We start from the raw sequence: 24,802 nt of genomic DNA, 5'->3' as shown, positions 1-24,802 counted from the left end.
GCAGATAGAGGCCATCAAATACATCTTTCCCCTGCACGAATCTAGCGGCACCTTTAGACCGCAGAGGGCACGCACCACGTCTGTTGCCAAGGGCGCCTGCCTGCAGCTGCTACACCAGCTCTGCCACAGCTTAAGCCCACAGCCTGAGGGCAGCGTCAAGCCTCCCACAAGCCTCATCAGGCGACAGCCAAGAACCCGAGGAAGGTTTCAAAGCACCCCTGAGCAGGCAACCCATGGATGGCAAGGAACTGCTAGTATCTTGCCTTCTTATGTTCAACTGCGACTCACACAAATTCCCACTCCGGCCGCTCTGCTTCCTCACCCATCTCAGGCCTCTTGCAGTCAGGATACAAGGAGCATCACTCCACTTTGCTGCCCAACAGCAAATACATAAGTAATGATTGTCCCATTAGCACCACTCGTGAGGAGTCTAGCTGCATGATTGGCACTTGCCAACCCATCGTGCAGGCTCATCAAGACAGTCAGACTCATCTATGTGATTCAGTTTGAATGTGAGTCCACTAAAGGAGGGAGAGTGTTTTCGCATTTGTCTCCTAAACTCTGGAATAGCCTTCCTGATAATGTCCGGAGCTCAGACACACTCTCCCAGTTTAAATCTAGATTAAAGGCACATCTCTTTAGCCAAGCATTTAAATAATGCATCTCATAACTGTGAACTCCAGTTTTATTAGATCAAAAGCATATGACTATCTATTGCTTGAAATGTTATGAACAACAGCTATGATAATTATTTTCCATTTGCTTTCTGTTTCTACCTTGGGATGCCCATCTTAAATATTATGCCAGCTCCAGTGGATCCTGCCAACTCTGAATCAACATACACAACTGCCAAATTTTCTATATATTGTTATCATTAGGATCAAAAATTAATAATTGCTTTAATGAGCTCATTGTTTCTACCTAAATGAATACATGATGTTAGCAAACTACATGATTTGTATTATCTTAGGACTGTACATTTTTGATATATTGTCACGATCCCTCTATCATGGTTCCTTGTTGGACTCTTATTTTGATTTTGAAGTGTATTTTCTGTTCTCCTTGTATCATTGCTCCCCCTTTCCTGTTTAGTTTCTGTTTGCCTTTGTTTCTGTAGATGTCTTTTTTGGTACCAGTGATTAATCAGTTTCAGGTGTGCCTTGTTAACCCATTGGTTATCCTGTGTATATACAGTAGTCAACATTTGAAGTGGATCAAAAAAGTTCATCAAAGTTGTCCTAAGAACTAAGTTGTCCTAAGAAGAAGGTTTTACGACAACTTTGATGAAAGGTTTCGATCCACTTCAAATGTTGACTACTATATTTCCCTGTGTTTCAGTTTTGGTTTGTCAATTGTTGTCTTTGCAAGTTGTGAGAGTTGTTTGCTGTTATGTGCCTGCTTTTTGGATTATGTTCCTGGTTTTTACCCTCTATTTAGATTATCTTTGTTTTTGTTTTCAATAAATACTGCTCCAACTGGATTCTCATCTCTCTTTGTCCTTGCCATGTAACACATGGATATTATTTGGACACAGTCACCTCTGATAACAGATAACTCTAAACTGTAATATAGAAACATGCATTTTAATATAGAATGTAATGTATAAACATCTTCTTTGAAACAATATGTATTGTGAAATGTGCTATACAAATAAATGTTAATTGGATTGACTTAGTGAAGAAGCTGAAAGTTTGGTTGGGATTTTATTACCCTAATAGGGTTTTCCTTAAGCCTGCTGTTAGGAAAATGCTATACATTCTTAAATGTTCTTGAATTTTGTGACTTTGTTTACATGCATGCTGCTTCCTCTGTGCTTTGCTGTTTAGACTCCGTGTATCCTCTCTACATTTTATAACCAATACATTGGCTAGTACATATCATTGCGTACTTCATGATTTGGTCTCTTGGCCTTCATTAAACTTGAGAAGACAGAAGCATTTTATTTACAAAGCCATTCTGGGTAAACTTCTTTATCTGCGTAATCTTTTCTTACTTAAAGTAATAACTGCCCAGATAGCAGACCAACCTTGAATCAACGTTGAATCAATGTTAATGCATTAACCAAATTATCATTGAATCAATTTTGAATTTTAAATTGATTTTTCATCAGGTTTGCACCCTGAAATAATGTTATTTCAATGATGAAAAATAGATCAAGATGGTTGTAAAATCAATGTTTTTTCAACCTTAATTAAATCACCTATTTAACATTGAATTAACGTGGAAACAATATCAAATCAATCTTGCTTTATGTACAGCAAGATTCTAAGCCAGTTAAATGTCTACTTCTACTCATTTCAATCAGAGACAATGTAAGGGCTGCAGTTAATATGGTTTTTAATGAAAAATTCACAACTTCCTTCAGTTTACATACAAATGTATTTATTTATAACCACACACAGTTTGAACAGGAATTAACATCACATTCAGGAAAAACAAGTGGCTGTAAAAAATAGCATTTCAATGTGACAAACAAATAGACCTGGTTTCACAGACAGGGCTTAGGCTAAGCCAGGATCAGACCTTAGTTCAATTATTTAAGTAGCTTTTATAAACATGCCTTAGAAAACTGTTTATCTTGAGACAAAACAATGGCAGTGACATATTTTAAGATATGTTTTCAGTTAAAACAGTTCAGACATGCATTTTAGTCTGGGACTAGGTTTAAGCCTTGTCTGTGAAAGGGGTTAAATAGTAGCTAAAGAAAAAATACATTATTGGCGTTCATCTTGAGACAAAACAATAGCACAGACACATTTTAAGATGTCAGTGCAAGTTACTTTCAGTTAAAACAGCTCAAACATGCATTTTAGCAACAATGATTACAAAACAGATATTTTTCAGAGATAATTCCAAGTCTAAAGTTTGTTAAAGAGGATAACATGCAAGTCAATAAACAACATGGATTTTACTCATATCCAACATTAGTAATTCATTAACAACTATATCAGTTTTTATATAGAAATTACTTACCATGTATTGCACAGTGTCCTCGGTTGTCAAACAACATTAAAAAGCTTTAGGTCCTAAGAGGAGAAACATTTTTACAGCATTAGTGGTCGAAAGTTGTTTGCTAAGTCAATTAATTAGTTGTGCAAATACTACTGTTATAATCTACTATTTCTACTAAAATCATGATCATGATCATGATTTATACTAAAAATATCCTAACATTTTTCCCTGGACGAAGCAAAACACCAAGTTAGGCAAATGTAACTTTAGCTCACAATGTCTTTACTAACAAATTTGGATCATTATTTCGGGCACATGAAATCAGAGCTAACATGTCAAAGACAAATAAAAGAACAGACAAATATTAATTGAAAAGCTTAACTCAATATTATAATGCAGGAATCACGCGCACTTCCCGCCCACAGCATTTCAAATATCTTGCGCTGCATACACGGTAAAGGACGCATTCATTTTAAATTCGATTAATTACGATTCCGTTAGTAGGCTATTCATGTTCACAAACAACGTTAATTAACTGTAAAACACACATTCAAACGCTGCATTATCGAATATATAAAGTAAAACAAATTTCCAAGTTCAACCTACCTTTCAGTCCGAGAAAATAGATCGATCCGAGCAGAAAGTTCAAGATGCTCGTGCGTCGTGACGTCAGAAAAACGTCTGACGCGGGATCCTTAAAGTGCAGGTGAGATGCTTGAGTAGATGTGAATTTACTGTTTAAGTTGAAAGAGTGTAACGTTATTATAATAATAATGTCCAGCTTTTTCATCTCACTGACTTCCAACTGGTTGGAGTTTATCTATACTTCAGTTGGCAGGATTTGTATTTATTTATTTATTTTTTAATTAATTTATTTATTTTTGTGGGACTAGACTAGAGGGAAGGGTCATGGGGAGCATGAATGCTAATGTGAATAAAGTGTTGAATGAGGGGACAGATGAATTGACATGGGGAAATGAAGCTGACCAAAAATCAACATTGATTCAATGTTTGTATTTTTCAACACTGAAAAGCATTGAAATATCAACGTTGATTCAATGTTGTCTTTTTCAACACTGAAAAGCATTGAAATTTCAATGTTGATTCAATATTATTTAGCATTGAATTTTCAATCTCAACCAAAATGATGATTCTGATGGAATTTCAACATTGAATCAATGTCACCTTGCTATCTGGGTGTGATTCTTGTTTCTCTCGATGTCTACTTTTCAGGGTACCTGAGGGTAGGGTAGCTGCTCAGCTCAACTTAGTACAAAGACTTTTGCTTATTTTGCACCCTGGTCATGGAATACCTTCAGAACATACTACAGCTTAATCAATAATTAATTAATTTGTTATCATGGGGAGTTTAAAGTGTTATGTGACACTTTATGTGACTGAAGAGTGTAATTGTTATTCATAGCCAGGATTTTGAGAGTTGAGAAAGAGTCAGTTCGTAGCCTACTTGCATGAGAGCGGAAATGTTCACAGTGTGACAATTACTTAGGCTACGTTCCCACTGTCAGTCCAAATCTGATTATATGTGTATCCGATTAGAATCTGATCTAAAATTATTGACTGTCCACATTGTGTAGGCCTATTGAAACTGTTAAGATCTGATTTGTGTGTAATATCTGCACTGGTTTCTATGGCAATACCGTTGCGTTGGTAAATATACAAAACAACAACCGCTTGGAAAAACTCCTTTTTTCCTTGATACTGAAGCCTTTTTCAATAACGCAGTGTAACTGCACGGCCATTGGTTCAAACTGGAAAACTATTGCAAGCCTATGGCGATGCAGCGCGCCAAAGCCCGCCAAAATGGGCGGGGCATCTGGCTATATAAGCGAGCATTTCGCCATAGGATTTCAGATCTTTCTCCTTCAGCGACGACGACGCTTCTCTTCGCTGGACTTCGAGACTGAGCGCCTTCGCCTTCTCTCGCCTGCTGGAACAGCTCGCTTCTCGCCGTTGAAGAGGCAACGACAATATGCGAGACTCGCCTACCGCCTGCAGCGCCGGCACCCTCGCAGACTGCCTGCCCTGGAGCGCCGCTCTCGAGCCACCCGCTTTGCGCTTCCGGTTTCTCAGCGCTTCCGCTGCCGCCATCCGGCGCGCTTAAAAGAGCAATTTACAGCATTTTTTATCACTTACAAAAGAGCTATTTCCAGTGGTTTTCACTGCTCTAAAAGAGCTATTTAACCACCATTTTCACGGCGCTGCAACGTTGTTGCAAATGTCGCGCCACCACTGTGGCACATGCAGAGCCCCTCTGCATTAGGATGACGGGCACGGTGAGTGCGTTTTCTGCCTGGGCAACTCCCACGCAGAGGCGGCGCTCACCCGGACTACATGTTCTCACTGTGAGAACATGAGTCTCGCCTCTCTGCGCTCGCGGATCGCTTTCTTCACGGAAAGCGGTCCTACCCCTCGCGCCCTCCCGTTCTCTTCCTCCCACGAGCCTGCAAGGAAGAAACAGTGGGGCAAAGGGGCTCAGCGCTCGGAGACGAGTGAGCTCACGCCATCTCAGCCCCCGTGTGCCTCACTCTCTCCGCCCAGAGAGCCTTCTCCCGTCCTGTTCTCCCGGCCCCGAACAGCGTCCCTCGGTGGAAGCGAGTGACCTTGTTTCGTTTGGCGGTTCTGAGGACGAGCCGCTCGATGACAGCATGTCATTGTTGGCTTCTAAAATGGAGGAATGGGCCGGCGACCCCGCCCACCTGCCGTCTCTGGAGCCCATCGACGCCAGGGCAGGTATGGACGCCGAGTTATTCCGCGTCCTCTCCAAGGCTGTTGAGAAATTCAACCTCGAGTGGGCTCCCCCTGAAGAGCCAACGCGCAGCAGACTGGACGAATGGTTCCTGCTGGGACGCCGCCAGGCCCCTCGCCAGCGCTCTGCACCGTTCTTCCCCGAGGTGCACGATGAGCTGACAAAGTCGTGGCGTGCCCCCTACTCGGCCCGCTTACACACGACCACTTCTGCAGTTCTCACCACCGTGGATGGCTCTCATCAGAAGGGATATGAGCAGATGCCACCCCTGGACGAGGACGTGGCTGCTCATCTCTGCCCTCCCGCGGCTGTGGGATGGAAGAACAAACGGGCCCTTCCTACCAAGCCCTGCAGGACGACCTCTGCTCTGGCTGGCAGAGCCTACTCGTCCGCAGGCCAAGCTGCCTCTGCACTCCACACCATGGCCATTCTCCAGGTGTTCCAAGCAAAACTTCTCCATTCCCTGGACAAGTCTGGAACTGATGCCCACTCGTGCCCTGCGTGCCACGAAAGCTACAGCCCAGGCCATCAGGCGTATTAGAGCACCATCTCTGGCTTAATCTGATGGAGATCAAGGAGATCGACAAAGTGGCCTTCCTCGACCAGCCATAGAGGGCTTCACCGAGCGCTTCACTGCTGCACAGAAGTCGTCCCAAGCCATTCAACACTTCCTGCCCAAGCGCTCCAGCTCAGCCACTGCCTCAAGTTGCCCCAGGCCTGCGCCGACTCAGCAGCAGAGCAAACCTGCACCCTCTACCTCCCAGGCAGCGTCTAAGGAGCAACGTCAGCAATCTCGCTCCTCTAAGCACCCATCTTTCCCAAGACGTCAGGGACCCCGGCCTAGGATCACGCTGGACCCAACGCCTCCAAAATCTTCCTGATCTAACAGGAAGGAAGAGGAGGGGGCAAAGTCCCGCTGCGGCCGGACCACCCCCGGAGCTGCCTTGTCTAGTTCCCCCGCCACCCCGTTCTGTTCCGGGTGTTGGAGACAAAATGTTTGTTTTGCGCCCTGGGCCCACTGTTGTTGCGCCTGCGCCAAACGCCATTCTCATGGCGAACAAAGTAAAAAACATACATTTTCAAAAAGAGAGCAAATTTCCTCTTCCACACTCATCGGTGCTCAGGCCCCTACACAGCGGTCTGTCAACCAACCTAATCCAACCCCTTTTCACACGGGCCAAGGCTTGGCAGGCCATCCCCGGAGTGTCAAGCTGGGTGTTGGGGATGATAAATCGAGGTTACTTGCTGCAGGTTGCCCGAAGACCCCCGCGCTTCAGCGGAGTGGTTCCCACTTTGGTAAAACCGGACGACACTCATGTCCTTCGTGCTGAAGTGATGACTCTGTTAGGAAAGGGAGCCATAGAAATAGTTCCCCCCTCAGAGAGCGAATCGTGTTTTTACAGCCGATATTTTCTCGTCCCCAAGAAGGATGGTGGTCTCAGACCCATCCTAGACCTCAGACTCCTGAACCGCTCCCTCATGAAACGGAAGTTCAGGATGTTAACATTGAAACAGATCCTCGCGCAGATTTGCCCCGGGGACTGGTTCTTCTCACTGGACCTGAAAGATGCGTACTTTCACATCCAGATAGCCCCCCGTCACAGACGATTCTTGAGATTCGCATTTGAAGGAGTGGCTTACCAATATACAGTCCTTCCCTTCGGGCTGTCCCTAGCTGCTCGCACTTTTACGAAGTGCGCGGACGCGGCACTTTCCCCTCTGAGACGGATGAGAATCCGTGTCTTGAATTACCTCGACGACTGGCTCATATTGGCCCAGTCTCAGACCGAGCTAAAACATCACATATCCGTGCTCCTCAGCCACTTGGAGTGCCTAGGACTCAGGGTCAATTTTGCCAAGAGCTGTCTCCCTCTGAAGTTTTTCCAGAGGATGCTAGGGCTGATGGCTTCCGCCTCCCTGGTTTTGCAGCTCGGCCTCCTGCGAATGCGAGGAGAGCGAGGAGAGCCATCTACATATCAACTGCCTAGATATGCTAGCAGTGAGTCGAGCCCTTCACTCTTTTCAGACGGTCCTGAGGGGACACCACGTCTTGGTCCGATCGGGCAGCATGACGGTGGTGTCCTACATAAATCACCAAGGCGGGCTTTCATCCAGTCGCCTTTGTGCACTGGCGAAGTGCCTCTTGGAATGGGCTATGCCCAGGCTGCGATCGCTAAGAGCATCGCACATACCGGGCAAATTGAATCTGGGAGCAGACATGCTATCTCGGAACAATGTTCCCTCGGACGAGTGGATGCTCCATCCCCAGACGATTCTCAGAATCTGGGAGATCTTCGGGAGGGCAGAGGTCGACCTCTTCGCCTCAGAATACAACTCTCATTGCCCAATCTTCTTTTCGAAGGACACAGATGCGCTGGCCCACGACTGGCCCAGCCTCCTTCTTTATGCTTTTCTCCCAATCGCTCTGATCCCTCAGGTCATCAGATGAATCAGGGAAGACAATCACAAAGTCCTCCTGGTGGCCCCACTCTGGAGGAACCATCCTTGGTCCTCGGAGCTGTTCAGGCTTTCAACGAAAGCCCCGTGGCCGATCCCCCTGAGACAGGACCTCCTCTCTCAGGCGAACAGGACAATCTGGCACCCCCGGCCAGAGAGCTGGGCTCTGCACCTGTGGTCCCTCGATGGGAGCCTGCAAACCTCCCCAGGGGACGGTGCTGAATACCATTTCTCAGGCGAGAGCCCCGTCTACTAGACGTCTCTATGCCCAGAAATGGTCAGTCTTCGTCAACTGGTGTGCAGCTTGGAACGAAGACCCTGTTGAGTGTGACATATCTCTGATATTGTCATTTCTCCAGGAGCGTCTGGACAAGGGCCTCACCCTTTCCATGCTCAAGGTGTATGTAGCAGCCATAGCAGCGTTCCACGCACCTATTGCTGGCCAGTCAGTGGGACAAAACAGCCTCGTTGTGCGTTTCTTAAGAGGTTCTAGGCGGTTGAATCCCCCCGTCCTCTCACTGTACCCACTTGGGACCTTTCCACGGTCCTCAGAGCGCTCAAAGGGGCCCCCTTTGAGCCATTGCGGTCAGCTGACCTTCGGCCCCTGTCGCTTAAAACTGCTCTGCTACTTGCTCTAGCATCGGTTAAGCACGTAGGCGACCTGCAGGCCCTCTCTGTGAGCCCTGCATGCCTTGAATTTGGGCCTAACGACTCGAAGGTCAATCTAAAACCCAGGCATGGCTACGTCCCTAAAGTGCTCTCGACTCCATTTAAAACACAGGTCATTTCCCTCTCTGTGCTACCTCCCTCGGCGAATGAGCAAGAGTTGGATTTACTCTGACCAGTTGGGGCATTGAGGACCTACATTGAGCGGTCACAGCCGTTTCGGCAGTCTGACCAGCTCTTCGTCTGCTTTGGCGGTCACACCAAGGGGCTTCCGGTCACAAGCAACGACTCTCGCGTTAGATAGGCTCGCGCAGCTCTGCCGCGCCATCATTGGTTCAAAAAGTTTTCCAGTTTGAACCAATGGCCGTGCAGTTACGCTGCTTTATTGAAAAAGGCTTCAGTATCGAGGAAAAAAGGAGTTTTTCCCCACACGCAGTACTCGTTCCGTATCTCAGGGAACCAAGGTTACGTTCCTAACCGAGTACGTTTTCTGAGGCAGCAGCAGAAATGTAGGAGACTTTATTCTGTGCTGTCATCTCCGCCGGTTTCAAAACATGTCTCGTCCAGCACTTTGCAACAACACAACCTTGTTTCTGCAGTGACTTTCAGCATATTTCCTGTAACGTCTGACGTTTACATTTTACATGGCGTGAGAAAGTCACATAAACCATGTGAAATCCGATCAGAGTAGTCATACTGAAATGGATTTGCAAAAATCGCATTTTATATGATTTTTGGCCGTTCACACAATCGGATTTGGACTGACCGTAGCCATATAGTCTACCCTACTTTTGCAGAACTTTTAGGAGCTTGACAGATGGTCAGCTGCTATTGCTAATGTATGTATTTTCGATATTTTTGTTACAGATAACATCTTCTGTGTTAACCTTTTAAACTACTTCTCAACGTCCACGCAGTAAAGCTTTTATAAAGTATAAAACAGTTAGTTCGCTTTTTGCATTTACACTGTATGGTTTAAAAACTGAATTGTGAAGCGTTACACGGACCCCTTTAATGTATTCAATCCTTGCAAAAGTTAAAGACCTGTTCCAGAGAGCATTTCACGTGGACCCACGTGTCATCTACCTTTAAATATGTAGCGGACTGCAGCTTGAGCAGCTGCTGTTAGAGCGTCAATGTCATGCTGAAGGCAGCATCATAAGCTCATCCCTTGGTGGTTAAAAGCTTTGGTGAGTACTTGAGTATAATGTGATTATAATGTTCTTGTTTCGAAAATATCGTGATTTTAACTGTAGCAGTAGCTATCTGTTTTATGTCATGTGGTCTCTGACTTTTCTTAGTTTTAAAGGTTATTAGGAAATGTAGCATATTAGCTAGTAAAGATATTTATTTGACACGCTGAATTCATGCCACAATAATCGTTTCATGTAACCAGTAAAGAAATAAAAAACATCGCACTGATTTTGTTAAGGTGTTTAACCGAGCGTGTCAGCATCATTCAGAAGCAGTTCACACGGGAAGTCAACGGAATGCAACAGAACTCAAGTCTCCCGAGACTCGATTTTGTCTGAACTATTTTTGGCACGCCGAAAATGCGCATAGACCAGCAAAAAAGAATAAAAATGCAAAAAACGTGGGAACTATGAGGCCTGCCTAATAATAATAACAGTCAAAATAATAATACACAGAATAGTTGTGATAATGACGCATTTGACAGTCTTTGTCGGTAGGCTATTACTACCTGAGTTGCATTGAATAGAGTAACCCTTTTTTTCCCCCCTCAAAACAACGATAGTTTCTATTTCTTGATAGTCAGAGTAGCTATTAGATATTAGATGAGTAGCTATTAGATGTGCGCTCATCCTCTGCTCGTGGAAACATCGACAAAGCGCTCAAGGTGAGAGGAAATTATTAAGCATTGTTTCCTTGTTTCAGTATTGGCTGATTGCATTGACAATGTTCTCCTTTTGTCTGTTTTATTTGTCTTTTTTTTATATTGATACAAATATTTACAGTTTAATAGATAGTATTATAATAAATTGCATTTACAAGTTAAGTTCAGAAATTTTCAAAGTTTTCATAAGTTCATTTAGTAGTTTATCATAAAGTTGAACTCTTCATGTATGCAGGTCTATATGGTGCCTCTGCTCTACTTTCATTTCCAAGCATTTCATGAATATAAACATTTTCTATCCTTGTTTCATGCATAGTATAAGTACGTTTTGCCATCAGTAGCTGAGCAGTTGTCACTATTTTTTTTATATGTCAGGAAATTAGATTACATTCCTGTACATTCCTGTCATTTTGTCTACAACCGTTCTAGGTAAACCAACGTGAAAAGACTGAATGCATTGTATTTGAATAATGAATTACAGTTGGGTATAGAGGCTATATAGGCTAGGCTAAAACAGATTAGGCTGATGACAGATCAAGTTTCAATGATTTGAGGATGAGAATAACCCATGCAGTGTCATCAGTGTGTGTTTGGTTGTAGAGGTCATGAGAATGCTGAGTCATACTGCAGAGTAGCTCTCTCATGCTTACCAGCTTTCCTCTATATTGAATAGTGGCCACGCTTTGTAAATCAATCCAATGTCATAACTAATTCAGCAATTTCCACAGAATGACTTTGGGTCAGATGAGCTGGCTACTGGTAAAGGCTTAAACACACAAAAAACACTATTTTTATTTACCTGATGCTAAAGTCATCAATAAAGGTTATGCACTGATATCACTTTCCCGCCAGAACATGCCCTCTCAGTCGGACTGAGTGGCAAAACATCCGGAACTTGGCTGGCGCTAGTAGGGGGAAATGAAAGAACTACAGAGTAAAACAAATGATTACCTGCTGAAATTAAAGGCAGTTGAACGAAACAGTGATCTTAACAACTTACCAAAGAACTAGTGGACATTGACATGTGGCTAGGAATCAGGTTCTCTTTTACGTTTATACGTAACTGATTTTGATGCAGAGAAAAATACGCACAGCAAAGCCTGAACGCTTTATCTGCTTGATAACACTGAAAATACAGTATAGCTAGATCTAAATCCAAAGGATCACATATCATTTTTATCATCATATCACCCAGCCCTAAAAGCAGTAAGGCATTATAGACATAGCATTATGACTTTATGTAAAAAAAAAAAAAAAAAAAAATGTTTTGAACAATGTGTATTGTGAAATGATAAACAAATAAATTTGACTCAATCCTTGGACCAGAATATCCATTTGTTTCCCCAATATATTTTGTAGAAACTGTAAAGTTATCTGGATAACGGTCAGCTGTTACCATGAGGCAGACTATACAGAGTTTAGCAGTGTAAGATGTTTTTTTTAATAAATTCTGACAAAAATTTTATGGTTACACAGAATATATTTGATTGACAATTAACCAATACAATATATAACCTAGGGTATGACTTTACCCAATAATTCAACATACATGACATGAAACAGCAACTGCAAATCCACATTTGGTTGTCTGGATTCCAGCTGTTTCTGCAAATTGCAGTGATCCATTTGTTTCTGTAGCTTTCAATAATCTGAAAAAGGATAGCCCCGATTTCTTTTTCTTTTTTTTTTCTCTTTTTTTTTTTACACTTATTTGTACAGTCAAACAGATATAAGCTCTTTCCCATTTTAAATGTGTTTCTATGGCATTCAAGCTGAAAACTAACGCTGTCTTTTTGCAACTTACTGGGTGTAACCGCAGTGACTCGCCAACTACTGTGATGTCATGTGACTAATGATAATATGCAAGATATTATCCTAAGCCACTTTTCCACCGTCGGGCCAAACCGTTCTCTTTGCTTAACCATTCTATTCCAGATATGGTTTCATTTTACACTGTGGACATCACTAGACGCATTCTACGGTTAGCCAACAATGCTGAGAATTCCTGGCCGAGAACGGTTTGTAATCATACTGGGCCGAAACAGGCTCAAGTGGAAACATAACTGGAACCGTTCCTTACCATTCTTAGAACCGTTCGGCCCAATGGTGGAAAAGCAGCACTAGACTCATGTTCACAAAAAGAACTTCAAACATTTCATCAGCTCTCTACTTGATTATGATCTATGGCTGAGCGTTCTGCGGTCAAATATTTTTGATTAAATGGATAGTTCACCCAAAAATGAAAATGTTGTCATCATTTACTCACCCTCATGTTGTTCCAAACCTTGTATGAGTTTCTTTCTTCTGTTGAACACAAAAGAAGATATTTTAAAGAATGTTGGTAATGAGACAGTTGATGGTAGCCATTGATACTAGCAAATTCAGTGGTTACCTTCAACTGTTTGATTACCGACATTCTTTAAAATATCTTCTTTTGTGTTCAACACCCTTCAACCATGACTTTTTCACGATACAGCACAGCCTCTTGTACCTTATTGCTTACATAAAAGTTACACTTTATGTGTTGGGTTGATTAAATTTGTAACAATTATCAATGGCCGATCAAGGAATAACAATAGCCGGTCCCACTTTATATTAGGTGGCCTTAACTACTATGTACTTACATTTAAAATTAATAATTTGATACCATGCACTTATTTTGTTCATTCATATTTTTACATTGTACTTATATTTAAAAAAATACCTGTATGTAATTACATCTGTAATTAATTTCTGTAATAACATCTATAATTACACTGTTGACCCATCCCTTAGACCCTAACCCACCCTTAAACCCACCCATACCACCACTGTCCCTAACCTTACCCATATCCCACCTCAATAGCAGCTAAAGTGTTTTGCAATACATTATGAACACAATAAGAACATTGTACTTATTTTTTGATGTAAGTACATAGTAGTTAAGGCCACCTAATATAAAGTGGGACCCAATAGGCATTATTAAAGGCAATACACAATACGATTCACAGTGCTGTCAATGCTGTTGCAGTTATACTGTTGCTCTACTTATATGCTGCAGTAAAAAAAAAAAAAAAAAAGGGCTGTTATTTGTAGACCCCAACACAATCTCATGGCACTATATAACTATAACTATTAATGTAGCGCAACTATTTTACGTTTTGGCACATAGGTGGCTAATTCATATGAATTTTCTGCCTAACACCCCTGACTGGTATGTTTAGGGGTGGACCTTCATACTAGAATATTAAAATAGAGCTAGATTTGGTAAAACACACATAAACTGCAATAGGAGTAAGCTAGCAAGCCCAATATCAATCCAGTTGCCTCATTTAAACTGTTGTTTTTGTGAATGGACATGGGAATGGGTGAAAATACACTGTACCCCAAAAGTTACTCCATTGGCTTTTATGGCAGTCATTCATGAATAATTTGAATTGACTCGAATGTTAAAACAACAGAATGAGAAATGTTTTGCAGGCTGTTGAAGTTGCAACGTATATCGGTCGCTGAGTGAAAACAGAGGGTGTGGGCTGAGCTCCTCTCACAACACGCCTGGATGGCAAGATAAAGGTACTTGCTAACAGGAAATATACCCTGATGGATCTGAGTGGCTGATTATCTCTCCGAGCCAAGAGAGTTAGATGGCGTGACAAAGACAACTTTCTCAATGCTGGAGAGGAAAATAGTTTTAGGTTGTGTGAGCATTACCTGCTGTATAAATGTAACTGCCATCCTTTTGTCCAATTTGCAGCCAACTGCCTTTGCAAAGAAGACAGTGGGATGACTGACCAAGAGACACCCAATGTGGGTGATCCTGATCCCCCTCCAACATACATAATCTTCCTCCTTGTCTTTTTCTTCTTCATCACTGGCCTTCTGGGTTTCCTAATCTGTCACTTATTGAAGACGAAGGGCTACCGCTGCCAACTGGAAGAGGAAGAGGATGAAGAAGATTGTGAAGACAAACTGGGGACAGACAAAGATGGCAAGTTATTTCAACCTTTGTTTTAGAAAAACATGCATATGTTTTATACAAAATCCATATTGTTTAAATATCATAGTTTCTTGTCTTTTTATTTTCTGTATCTTTATCCCATGGATGTTTTATTTCTCTCCAAATTCCTTGGCTTAATACCAAGACATCCCTCAGAACCTCACCATCACTTTTTTTTTAATTATTTGCTTATATAATCTAGTAATATCTATAGTGTATATAATTAATAAAACATAGTGGTGTAAAAAAGGTAGATGCTATTTATATAAATACTGGTAGATACTGTTTGCACAAAAATAAATAGCAAGAACATTTTGTACTAAATGTAGACTATATGAGCAATGGTCAGTGAAGTTAGTAAAAATGACCTTTGCCAACAAGGTTTATCATCAATCACATTAAACATACACTGCCATAAGACAAGAGATTGCAAACAGAGTAGCAAGATTGCACATAATAGTCACTTTTATAGTCTTATATTAATAATTTAAGGGATATAATCCTCAGCACTCAAAAAGCCCATTTTGACACAGTTAACTTGGGAGTTAATTTAGTCAGCTTGATCCGTGGCAAGATTAACCTTACGTGCAATTTTATGAAGTGCCATGAGTGCTATGTTTGCATTGTTATGCTCTCGTGAACGTGTTGGAGATTAATATCTTTTAAATAAAGTGGTAAATTATGTTTTTTGCACATTCACAAGAGGACAACAACGCATGTGTGTTGTTGACGCAAGAGCAGACGTTGTTGCATGAACGCACGTTGAAGATTAATATTTTGTAAATAAAACTTTAATATTTTGTAAATTATGTTTTTTTGCACAAACAAAGCACTAGCGCTTCATAAAATTGGGGTTAAACCACTGGAGTCACATGGATTACTTTAAAGATGTCTTTACCACCTTTCTGGGTCTTGAAAGTGGTAGTTGCGTAGACTGTCAATGGTGGGACAGAAAACTCTCGGATTTCATTAAAAAGAATTTGTGTTTCAAAGATGAATGAATGTCTTATGGGTTTAAAACGACATGAGGGTGAGTAATTGATGACAGAATTTACATTTTTGGGTGAACTAACCCTTTAAAGGGGCTATATGTAGAACTCAGAAATGTTTTGGTTACGTATGTTCATCTTCAGAACATAAATTAAGATATTTTTTATAAAATCCGATGGCTCAGTGAGGCCTGCATCGCCAGCAATAACATTCCCTTTTTCAATGCCCAGAAAGCTATTAAAAACATATTTAAAACAGTTCATGTGACTACAGTGGTTCAACCTTGATAGTATAAAGCGACAAGAATACTTTTTGTGCACCAAAAATAACAAAATAGCAACTTTATTCCACAATATCTAGTGATGGGTGATTTCAAAACACTGCTTCATGAAGCTTTACAAATCATTTGTTTTGAATCAGTGGTTCAGAGCATCATAATCCCAATATTTCAGTAAACAAGGCTTCGTTACGTCAAAAGTGTTTTGAAACTTCAATAGTTCATGTAACTCTGGCAGTTTGATATGTGCTCCGAACCACTGATTCGAAACAAATGATTTGTTAAGCTTCGAAGCTTCATGAAGCAGTGTTTTGAAATCGCCCATCACTATATTGTTGAATAAAGTCGCTATTTTGTTATTTTTGGCACACAAAAAGTATTCTAGTCACTTTATAATATTAAGGTTGAACCACTGTAGTCACATGAACTGTTTTAAATATGTTTTTAGTAGCTTTCTGGGCATTGAAAAAGGGAGTGTTATTGCTGGAGATACAGGCCTTACTGGGCCATTGGATTTTATCAAAAATATCTTAATTTGTGTTCTGAAGATGAACAAAGGTCTTACGGGTGTGGAACAACATGAGGGTGAGTAATTAATGACATAATTTTCATTTTTGGGTGAACTAACCCTTTAATGCCACGGTAGAGTTACACTCACAGGACACTACATTTATTCATAATCACAAAAATTCATTATTTGCATGTGCTTTAAAGCCTTGCGGTTGAACATTTCATTCACGTACTGTTCTGAGTGCGTAGACCCGAAGCACGCGCACACTAAAAGCCTGTCAAACAGTGCCTGTCTGATTGCGCTAATACTGTCAAATACACATAAGGTTTACATTAACACAGTTGGTTATGTCGAAACTGAAAGTAACCATTTGAGAGAAAATTGTATACTTGTCTTTTTATTAGATGCGTGCAGTTCTTAAAGTGACAGCAGCCTAATAGTAAACATGCTGCTGCTTATTCTTAAAGGAATAGTTCACCCAAAAATGAAAATCCTGTCATTATTCATTCTTTCTCATGTTGTTCCAAACCTATATTGATTTCTTTCTACTGCTGAACATTTTGAAGAATGTGGGTAACCAAACAGTTGCTGGTTCCCATTGATTTCATAGAAAGAAATATACTATGGAAGTCACTGGTGACCAGCAACTGTTTGGTTACCCACATTTTTCAAAATTACTTTTATGTTCCACAGAAGAAAGAAACTCATTCAGGTTTAAAACAACTTGAGAGTGAGTAAATGACAGAATTTTCATTTCTGGGTGAACTATTCCTTTAATGTTAATTCATTTATTATTGTTATCTTGTTACAGGTCCATCTGATCTGTTCATTTTATGACATTATTTAAGTATTTAATTTAATATTGTGCGTTTTGTACATTTACATTTATTATTTATATAAGAAGATACTGCTTATCTTAAGTTGTTTTAACCAAGGGGCCCCCAAATAAAATTCTGCTTAGGGCTCCATAAAGGCTTGGGCCGGCCCTGGTTTGATTAAAAAGTATACTTGAGACTACAGACTATATAGATCTGGCTATATGAAACTATAGTTTGAATAAATCCCTTTTCTTTGCATGACACATTGACATTACAGTACAGCATAGCTCTTTTGGCATTATCCTGAATATTCTATAAGCATTCCTTTCACGTGTCGTAGAACGGAAGAGAGTCTCCTGGGAGCATAACTGTCAAATCCTTTGGATTTTCCCAAGGAAACCAGCCCGAGTCCTTCACATTGGAGTCATTCTACAGGCTTTCATAAACAACCTAGAAAGTCGGGGATGGTCTCGTTTTTAAGTTTCGTTACAAGATACACACATTGGCATTACATAAAGTGAAAATACGTGAAAATTCTTACATATAGCCCCTTTAAACTGAACAAATACACAGTATGTTTTTGCTCAGTTCATCCAATTTGTAATGTAATCATTACCATAATTAAATATCAGAAAACTGTTTTTGCCTAGATGAATCAGAAGACAGTCAAGACACTGTGGAACAAATTCTGAAATGCATCATTGAGAATGAAGGTACAGATAATTTGTTCTGTTTTATTCTGCAGAATTTACTATTTTATTGGTCATGTATTTAAATGATTTTCACCACTTGTTTTGCTATTTTTTGTCACAGCCAATATGGAGGCCTTCAAAGACATGTTGGTTGGCCAAAATGTTTGTGAGCATCACGATCCACGGTATAATCATTATATTTGTGATTTTTAAATATTTATTTTGTTCAATAGTCCAAAAACACCAGCCACTACATTTTGGTGGACTGCATACATTGAGATTATTTAAGGTCTTCCAGTTTTTTTTTTTCAGATATTTAAAAAATTATTTTTTTAGTACATTGGCCCTACATACCTCACAATGATGTAGGCCAAGCAAAGACATGTAGATGTGTCACTTAATTTACACACTGACTGAACTGAACTAATGCAAATGTAATAGAGGAACAGTGGCCATTTCAGTATTTTTTTTTTCTTTCTTCCTAACCAGGTTACATCACAAAGATAGTGCAGGTGGTCTTCCCCGTCACCATCATACAATTCATCTGGGTGGTGAAATTAGCTCTTGTGTCCACTGTATGCAAGGACATATATTAAAAACACGACGCAGAAGCCGTGTGGCTAGAAGCAAAGCTCGGCCAGCGGAACAGACTGTGTTTTCTGTGGGAAGGTGAGACTCTTTTATCTGTTACCATTCAAAAAGGTTCAGTAATGGACACACTCATTTTTTATTACTGCTCCACATTTTAGAGAAATGCTAAAGTCTTCAAAAACATGAAATACCACAAACGCAAGTATGAACATGACCAAAAATGTGGAATCGAAACAGTTGTATATTTGAGCTTCTTCAAACATGAATAGAATCCTAGATTCTAGAGGTGCATAGTTTGTACATTTAAAAAAAAAAAAAAAAACAGCATTACAGGAGTTCACATGTATAATGGACACTGGGACTAAAAAAAAAAAATAATAATGTAAATATTAGATGTATGACAAGAGTATCAGCAATAAAGAAAGGGAAAATCTTTACAATATTTTGTTTAAAATACATGTTCTCTTTGTATTACTGTTTCATATGGTTTTGAAAATCTTTAAATATAATTTCAAAAGGTTTAAGTAAAATGAAAAACGTAATATATTTTCCCTCCCCTACAAAGGCCAGTTCTAGAACTGGCCAACAGACTGAGCTTGGTTTCTCCTAAAGTTTTTTCTTTTTCTTTTCTCCATTCTGTCACTTGATAGAATTTGGGCTGCTGACACTATTATAATGACACTATTTTCTCCTGTAGAGCTGCTTTACAGCTAAAATTAAAGTAATTTCATAGCTGATAAATTCTGCAACATTAACACTGTTATTGTTACGTGGTATTTTAGAAACTCTCACAACGAGGAATAATTATATAAGGCAGACTTTAATCACAAAATATTCAGGAACTTATGTACTTACTCAGAAACCACAGTACTACAAACGAGAACAGACAGAGACTGTTTACACCTGGTCACTTTATGCGTTTTCTCTGATCGGATAGCTATCGGATTTATAAAAACGATTGCATTTACACTTGACTACATAAATGTGTCTCCGCAAAATGGATATAAATCTGATCTTCAATTCCCGCGCTATATGCAGATTTCATGGAGTTCACGTCACCTAAAGCAACAAATATGAGCTGCATTTTATTGATCATCAGCTAATTTCAAAATCAAAGACCGCAATAGGAGAGAGCGCGGCAGCAGCAATGCTAAGATCATTTAGTCTCATTACTTTTAATGAAGATGATTGTGTTTTGAGCGCCTGCGACTTACTTTCACTTTGATTTGCTGCAGTTTGTGCGTTATCTTTCTGAAGAGATACTCAGCTGCTCATCTGTGGCGATGCGTGATGCAGTAGCGCGGTCATATCTGGCTATAATATGTTATTTAGCCTATAACACGCTCTCACACATTTATTTTAGTATTTTTGGGAGGAGTTAAGTTTACATATGTGGTTTCAACAACAGATGCATTTAGACCTGTTCAGTTTTGACTGGAATGCGTCATAGACCACCTCCTGAAGTGGTTTGAGCGATCGGATTTATATCCGTCTCGAATGCATTTCGGAAGGCATTTAGACCTGGTCTTTTCAGGATCGGATAGCTATCCGATCAGAGAAAACGCATGAAGTGACCAGGTATAAACAGGCCCTAAGGGAGAACCGAAGGCTCAAGTAAACAGGGCAAACAAAGCGACTAGTGAGTTAATTAACAGGACACAGGTGACTGTAATGACATAAAACAGAAAGAGGGAAACTAGGTCACAGGACTGAACCAAAAACAAAATGAAGGAGGGAAACACAGATCAGACATGTGACAGTAGGAGAGTTCAACGGAGGAGGAAGGGCAGGGGTTCTGGTGGAGGGCGTGGAGCAAAAGAAAATAAAACAGAGTCCAGGGAACATAAAACTGTCCAAGGAGGAGTGGAAGGTGGGAGGAGCCAGTGAGGAACGAGGAATAGGAGAAGCCAGGTGGTGGTCCAGAGACCAGTCAGGACGATGAGCCAGGGCGGAGTCAAAGGCACCCTTCTGAAACCTAAAATGATGAATGGGACGGCCTACGGTCTCGTGGACTCACGCGCACGCGGCAGCCATTGTAAGTCCACAAGACCGAAAGTGCATAGAAATGTGCCATTTGGGATTTAGCCAGAGACTGCTGACATCTCATCCACAGTGGTGGTGTTGTGGGCGGGGCTCTTTTCCCAATCCTCAAGCTCCACAATCACTCCCTCTACAATGCACAATGTTGCCGGCTCACGCACCTGGTCAGACTCTAGCGGGCTCTGAGGCGATAACTCCTTCCGAACTCTTCTCTGGTTCGGGCTTGTCCATCGAGGCGGGCCAGTCCCCACAGTCTGTCAGTGGTGGATGTCTGGTCTCTGGCACCACTCGAGTGGGGCTGATGGTGATGTCATCCTCAGCAGGGCTGATGGTGTATGCTGAGCCGCAATTTACCAACACCCACTCCGCATATTCTGCAAAATTTCCCCAAGGTCCCACACCAGGCAGGTGTGCCTTTGTCTCCGTGATGAGGTATGTGTGGAAAAAGACACTGAACAATCAGTCAGGGAATGAGGTAAGGCACGCCAGGTCGAGGAATGCGCAAGTGTGAGCCTCAAGGGAAAGCTTCTCCTGCTCAAAGCAGAGCAGCAGCACAGCAGGTGCAGCCATGCTGATTTTCGGTTTGGTCCGTTCTTCTGTTACGGTTCTTGGTATTATAGAAACTCTCATGATGAGGAATAAGGCAGAAGGCAGACTTTAATCTCAAAATATTCAGGAACCAGGAATAACATAGGAGAGAACCACAGTACTACCAATGATAACGGACAGAGACTAAGGGAGAACAGAAGGCTTAAGTACACAGGGCAAACAAAGGGACTAATGAGTTAACAGGACACAGGTGACTATAATGACATATCAAACAGACAGAGGGAAACTAGGTCACAGGACTGAACCAAAAACACAATGAAGGAGGGAAACACAGATCAGACATGTGACAGTTATTTTCTTTTTGGTACTGCGAAGCTGCTCTGAATCTAAATGGTATAAAGTGCTATATATAAATAAATGACTGGACCCTAATAAATTTTTTTTTTTTTTTTTTTTTTTTTACAAATAATATGAATTTATACATTTATAAATATAATTTATTTATAAATATAGATATATAATTATATGTTTGGGGAGTCACACGTGACATTTACCACTGAACTTCTCATAAAAGATACATTTTTCTGTTATTTTAAGAGACTTATTGACCTTGATAGAAAATCACGAGGGACAGCAGGGGTTCTCGCTATTCATTTCATTCATTTTTAATTTTTCTTTTTTTCCTTTTTTTTTCTAATAATAATAATAATAATAAAAGATGCCATAAATATGCTATAGCCTACTTACTAAGGTTTTCTTTTAAAGAAGTTTGCTTTTTTCTTTATTATAATATTGGGACAGGACACCCTGACATTTTTTATTTTATACACTAAATATGAATCAAAATGAATATCAAAATGAATTTATTCAAATCAGCGAATGTATGAATTGCATTTTAATGTATTTTGAATGAATATGAACAAAAAAATTGAACATGATAATGTTGATCCAGTTTTGTAAATAAATTCATGTGTAAGCGTAATTAAAATTTATCTAAAAACTAATTTTAAGCATTTAAGTGTTAATCTTTAGGTCAAAAAAGCATTTTGGGATAATGAGAAACATAAACTGTCAAGTGTGTCCAGACTTTTGACTATAATTAATATTTGTGTTATTTGCAAAATTGACAGAATACAGCCAAGCTGACTTAACAAACACTTACTTCAAATTCACAGATTTCGTGTCACCCACATGGAGAAAAGAAACAGCCTTCAAGGTTCACAGAATCTTCCTACCTCTAAGCCAGGAAACGCATCAAATGACACAACGCTCTCTGATGGCAGGGCGGGATTTAAAGACACTTCAAAAAAACATCAGGAGGAATACAACATCCGCAACATGTTCAAAGACACTGGAGCAACCAACGGCAAAGTCCCAAATGGAGGCAAACGGAAGAAGAGTGTCACATTGCTCGGCTTCTATAAGGTTGGTAATCCTGTGGAGACCAAAGGGGGACAGGAAGTGTTTGAGGAGGACAAAGAGGCATCAACCACTGCTGATCAGTTATCTGTCTCTCTAGAAGAAGGCTTGAGCTCAGTTGTGCTGTCTCCCACTGATGAAACAGCTTTAGATGAAAAATCAAATAAAGGCTCTGGTAGTAAATTAGAGGAGACCAGCCTAGAGAACGAAAAGGCTGGTGAAGCGACTTCATATGTGAAATCGCAAGACAAATTAAGCACAAACACAACCGAGATTGTTCCTGATAGTTCTAATGGCTGCTCTAGATTTTCGGTTGTACGAACTACGGAAGAGACTGTCATCCCACCTGCAGCCGCTGCTGACTATAGAGGAGATGATATGACAAAACACAAGGACATTAAGACTGGCCAAGTTAGTCAGGAGAGTACAGACAATCAGCAGATATGATTCAGCCCCACAAGCATAACATAATAAAATTATAAGATGGTCAGACAATTCTTTATTGAGAGTGAGACTTCAGAAAACGGAAAACTTGTAATTTGCCACAACACTGCTTTTACCAAAAATACACTTTGTTCTCAATTAATTGCATATTAAATCTATAAATATGATGGGCCTAATCGAAAAGCAACGGCACAAAAATATATTGACAATTTGGTGTTTTTCTGTTCACATCTTTAGAAAGCAGCTTAATTCAGTGGGCAATCATAGCTCATATTAAAATAACACTGTACTCAATTGAGTTATAGGGGAACTATTTAAACTTGTGTCATGTATATAAGAATGCAAAACAAAGATTGTCAGTTATGCAGGTCATCAATGAATAGAAATATGAACATTTCTATTTATTAAAGACATTTCAACACTCATCCAGATGGCTTCATCAGTTGTCAGAATGCCAAAATACATTTGATGTCATGGGCAATTGTGTGATTATAGCTGAAATTTCTGGGTTTTAAAAGTTTGAAAAGTCATCACTGAAAAGAAGAGGGACAAACATTACTTATTAACCACTTACCTCTAAAATTCTTTCTCTGTAAAGCGCATTTTAATATGGAGCAAGAGATACAGTATAGAGAAGTAGTCTCAGCCTCAGACGTCGCCGCCACGGTCCGTCTCGCTATAACAATCTGATGCATATTGCACATAAAACTGGAAAACACTTTTTCAGTCTATCAATATCTAGTCTGCACATAGGTGTTTTTATCAGTTCACTTTTGAGGATGAAGTAATCACTGGATTTGCCAAAGTTTTGCAAAGATAGTAACAAAATCTTTTAGAAAAGTTTTATTTGTTTGAGATTGTCGTATCATTACACGACTAGTAGCAAGTCCTGAGGTAGTGTTACAACTGATAGATGTAACAAAAGTGCTCCTTGTCTTCAAGCATTAATAGTGCTAAATAAGAACTATATATGTAGGTTTTTGACATATGTTGGTGATAGACGGATAAATTCATCTCATAACAAAAATCACTTTCATTCTGATCAGTCTTTGTGCAGTAAAAAGCAAAAATTGCTACAACTGTACTCGGTTTACCCCATGTATGACATTTTTCCTTGGTTTCCATTAAGTCCATTTTTTCCCATTTCAGTACAATTTTTGTATACCTGTGTATGTTTTTGAGAATAGAAAATAAAATATTAAAATAAAAGTTGAAAAAAGTTTTTACACTATCCATGTCAGCCAGCCTTGTTACTGTGCTCAATGGTAAAAATGTACTGACATTCGATGACCTAGAAATAGTGCATCAGAATTTTAAATATTTTGCAAACATATCACTCTTTCTGTCTTTTTGTCTTCAGTCCCTCCTTACACTGCATTACCCAGAAGATCCTCTCCAAACTTTTAACAACACATACGTTCCAAATTCGGTCACACGACACAAGGCAGCTAAATAGATGGCTGGCAGAGATGCAGGGGCCTATACCATGATGTTGAACAAACTCAGGGTTATGTGATTAGTTTTAAGTTGACAAAACCAAATCCAATCAGGCTTTATTGCTACCATGATGCTGATAACAAACATAGCATAACATAAAATAGTGCAATACAAAGTGTGACATTATTGATGACAGGGGAACTGAAAATTATATCATAATATTTTAAACATGTTAATGACTTTTTGTTTTTTAACAATTTCAGAGAAGACATAAAACAATCAAATTCCACTATAAACACCTTAAACATTGGTGATAAATTTAAACATTTTTCTTTATGTATGTAAAATTTTGCCAGCAATA

The 24,802-nt window shown here is 40.1% G+C and overlaps 1 protein-coding gene across 1 annotated transcript; it reads left to right on the top strand.

The window, feature by feature from the left end:
* Positions 1 to 5,639: 5,639 nt before the first annotated feature.
* On the top strand, positions 5,640 to 24,235 carry rell2 (RELT like 2). Its single transcript, XM_051860962.1, has 7 exons — positions 5,640 to 6,155; positions 10,647 to 10,700; positions 14,586 to 14,664; positions 17,920 to 17,982; positions 18,083 to 18,146; positions 18,451 to 18,630; positions 22,317 to 24,235. Exons 1-7 carry the CDS (start codon positions 5,640 to 5,642, stop codon positions 23,005 to 23,007), a joined length of 1,647 nt encoding a protein of 548 aa, XP_051716922.1. The 3' UTR covers positions 23,008 to 24,235.
* Positions 24,236 to 24,802: the final 567 nt, after the last annotated feature.

The sequence above is a fragment of the Ctenopharyngodon idella genome, chromosome 14 (genome assembly GCF_019924925.1).
Source record: "Ctenopharyngodon idella isolate HZGC_01 chromosome 14, HZGC01, whole genome shotgun sequence".
In the NCBI taxonomy this organism is placed as follows: Eukaryota; Metazoa; Chordata; class Actinopteri; order Cypriniformes; family Xenocyprididae; genus Ctenopharyngodon; species Ctenopharyngodon idella.
This window is presented reverse-complemented; position numbering and strand designations above follow the sequence as displayed.

Coding starts and splice junctions, on each gene's coding strand:
- rell2 (XM_051860962.1), top strand. CDS start 5,640: ATGGAGGAATGGGCCGGCGACCCCGCCCACCTGCCGTCTCTGGAGCCC. Junction 6,156..10,646: donor ACACCATGGCCATTCTCCAG/GTGTTCCAAGCA, acceptor TTAGATGAGTAG/CTATTAGATGTGCGCTCATC. Junction 14,665..17,919: donor ACTGGGGACAGACAAAGATG/GCAAGTTATTTC, acceptor GTTTTTGCCTAG/ATGAATCAGAAGACAGTCAA.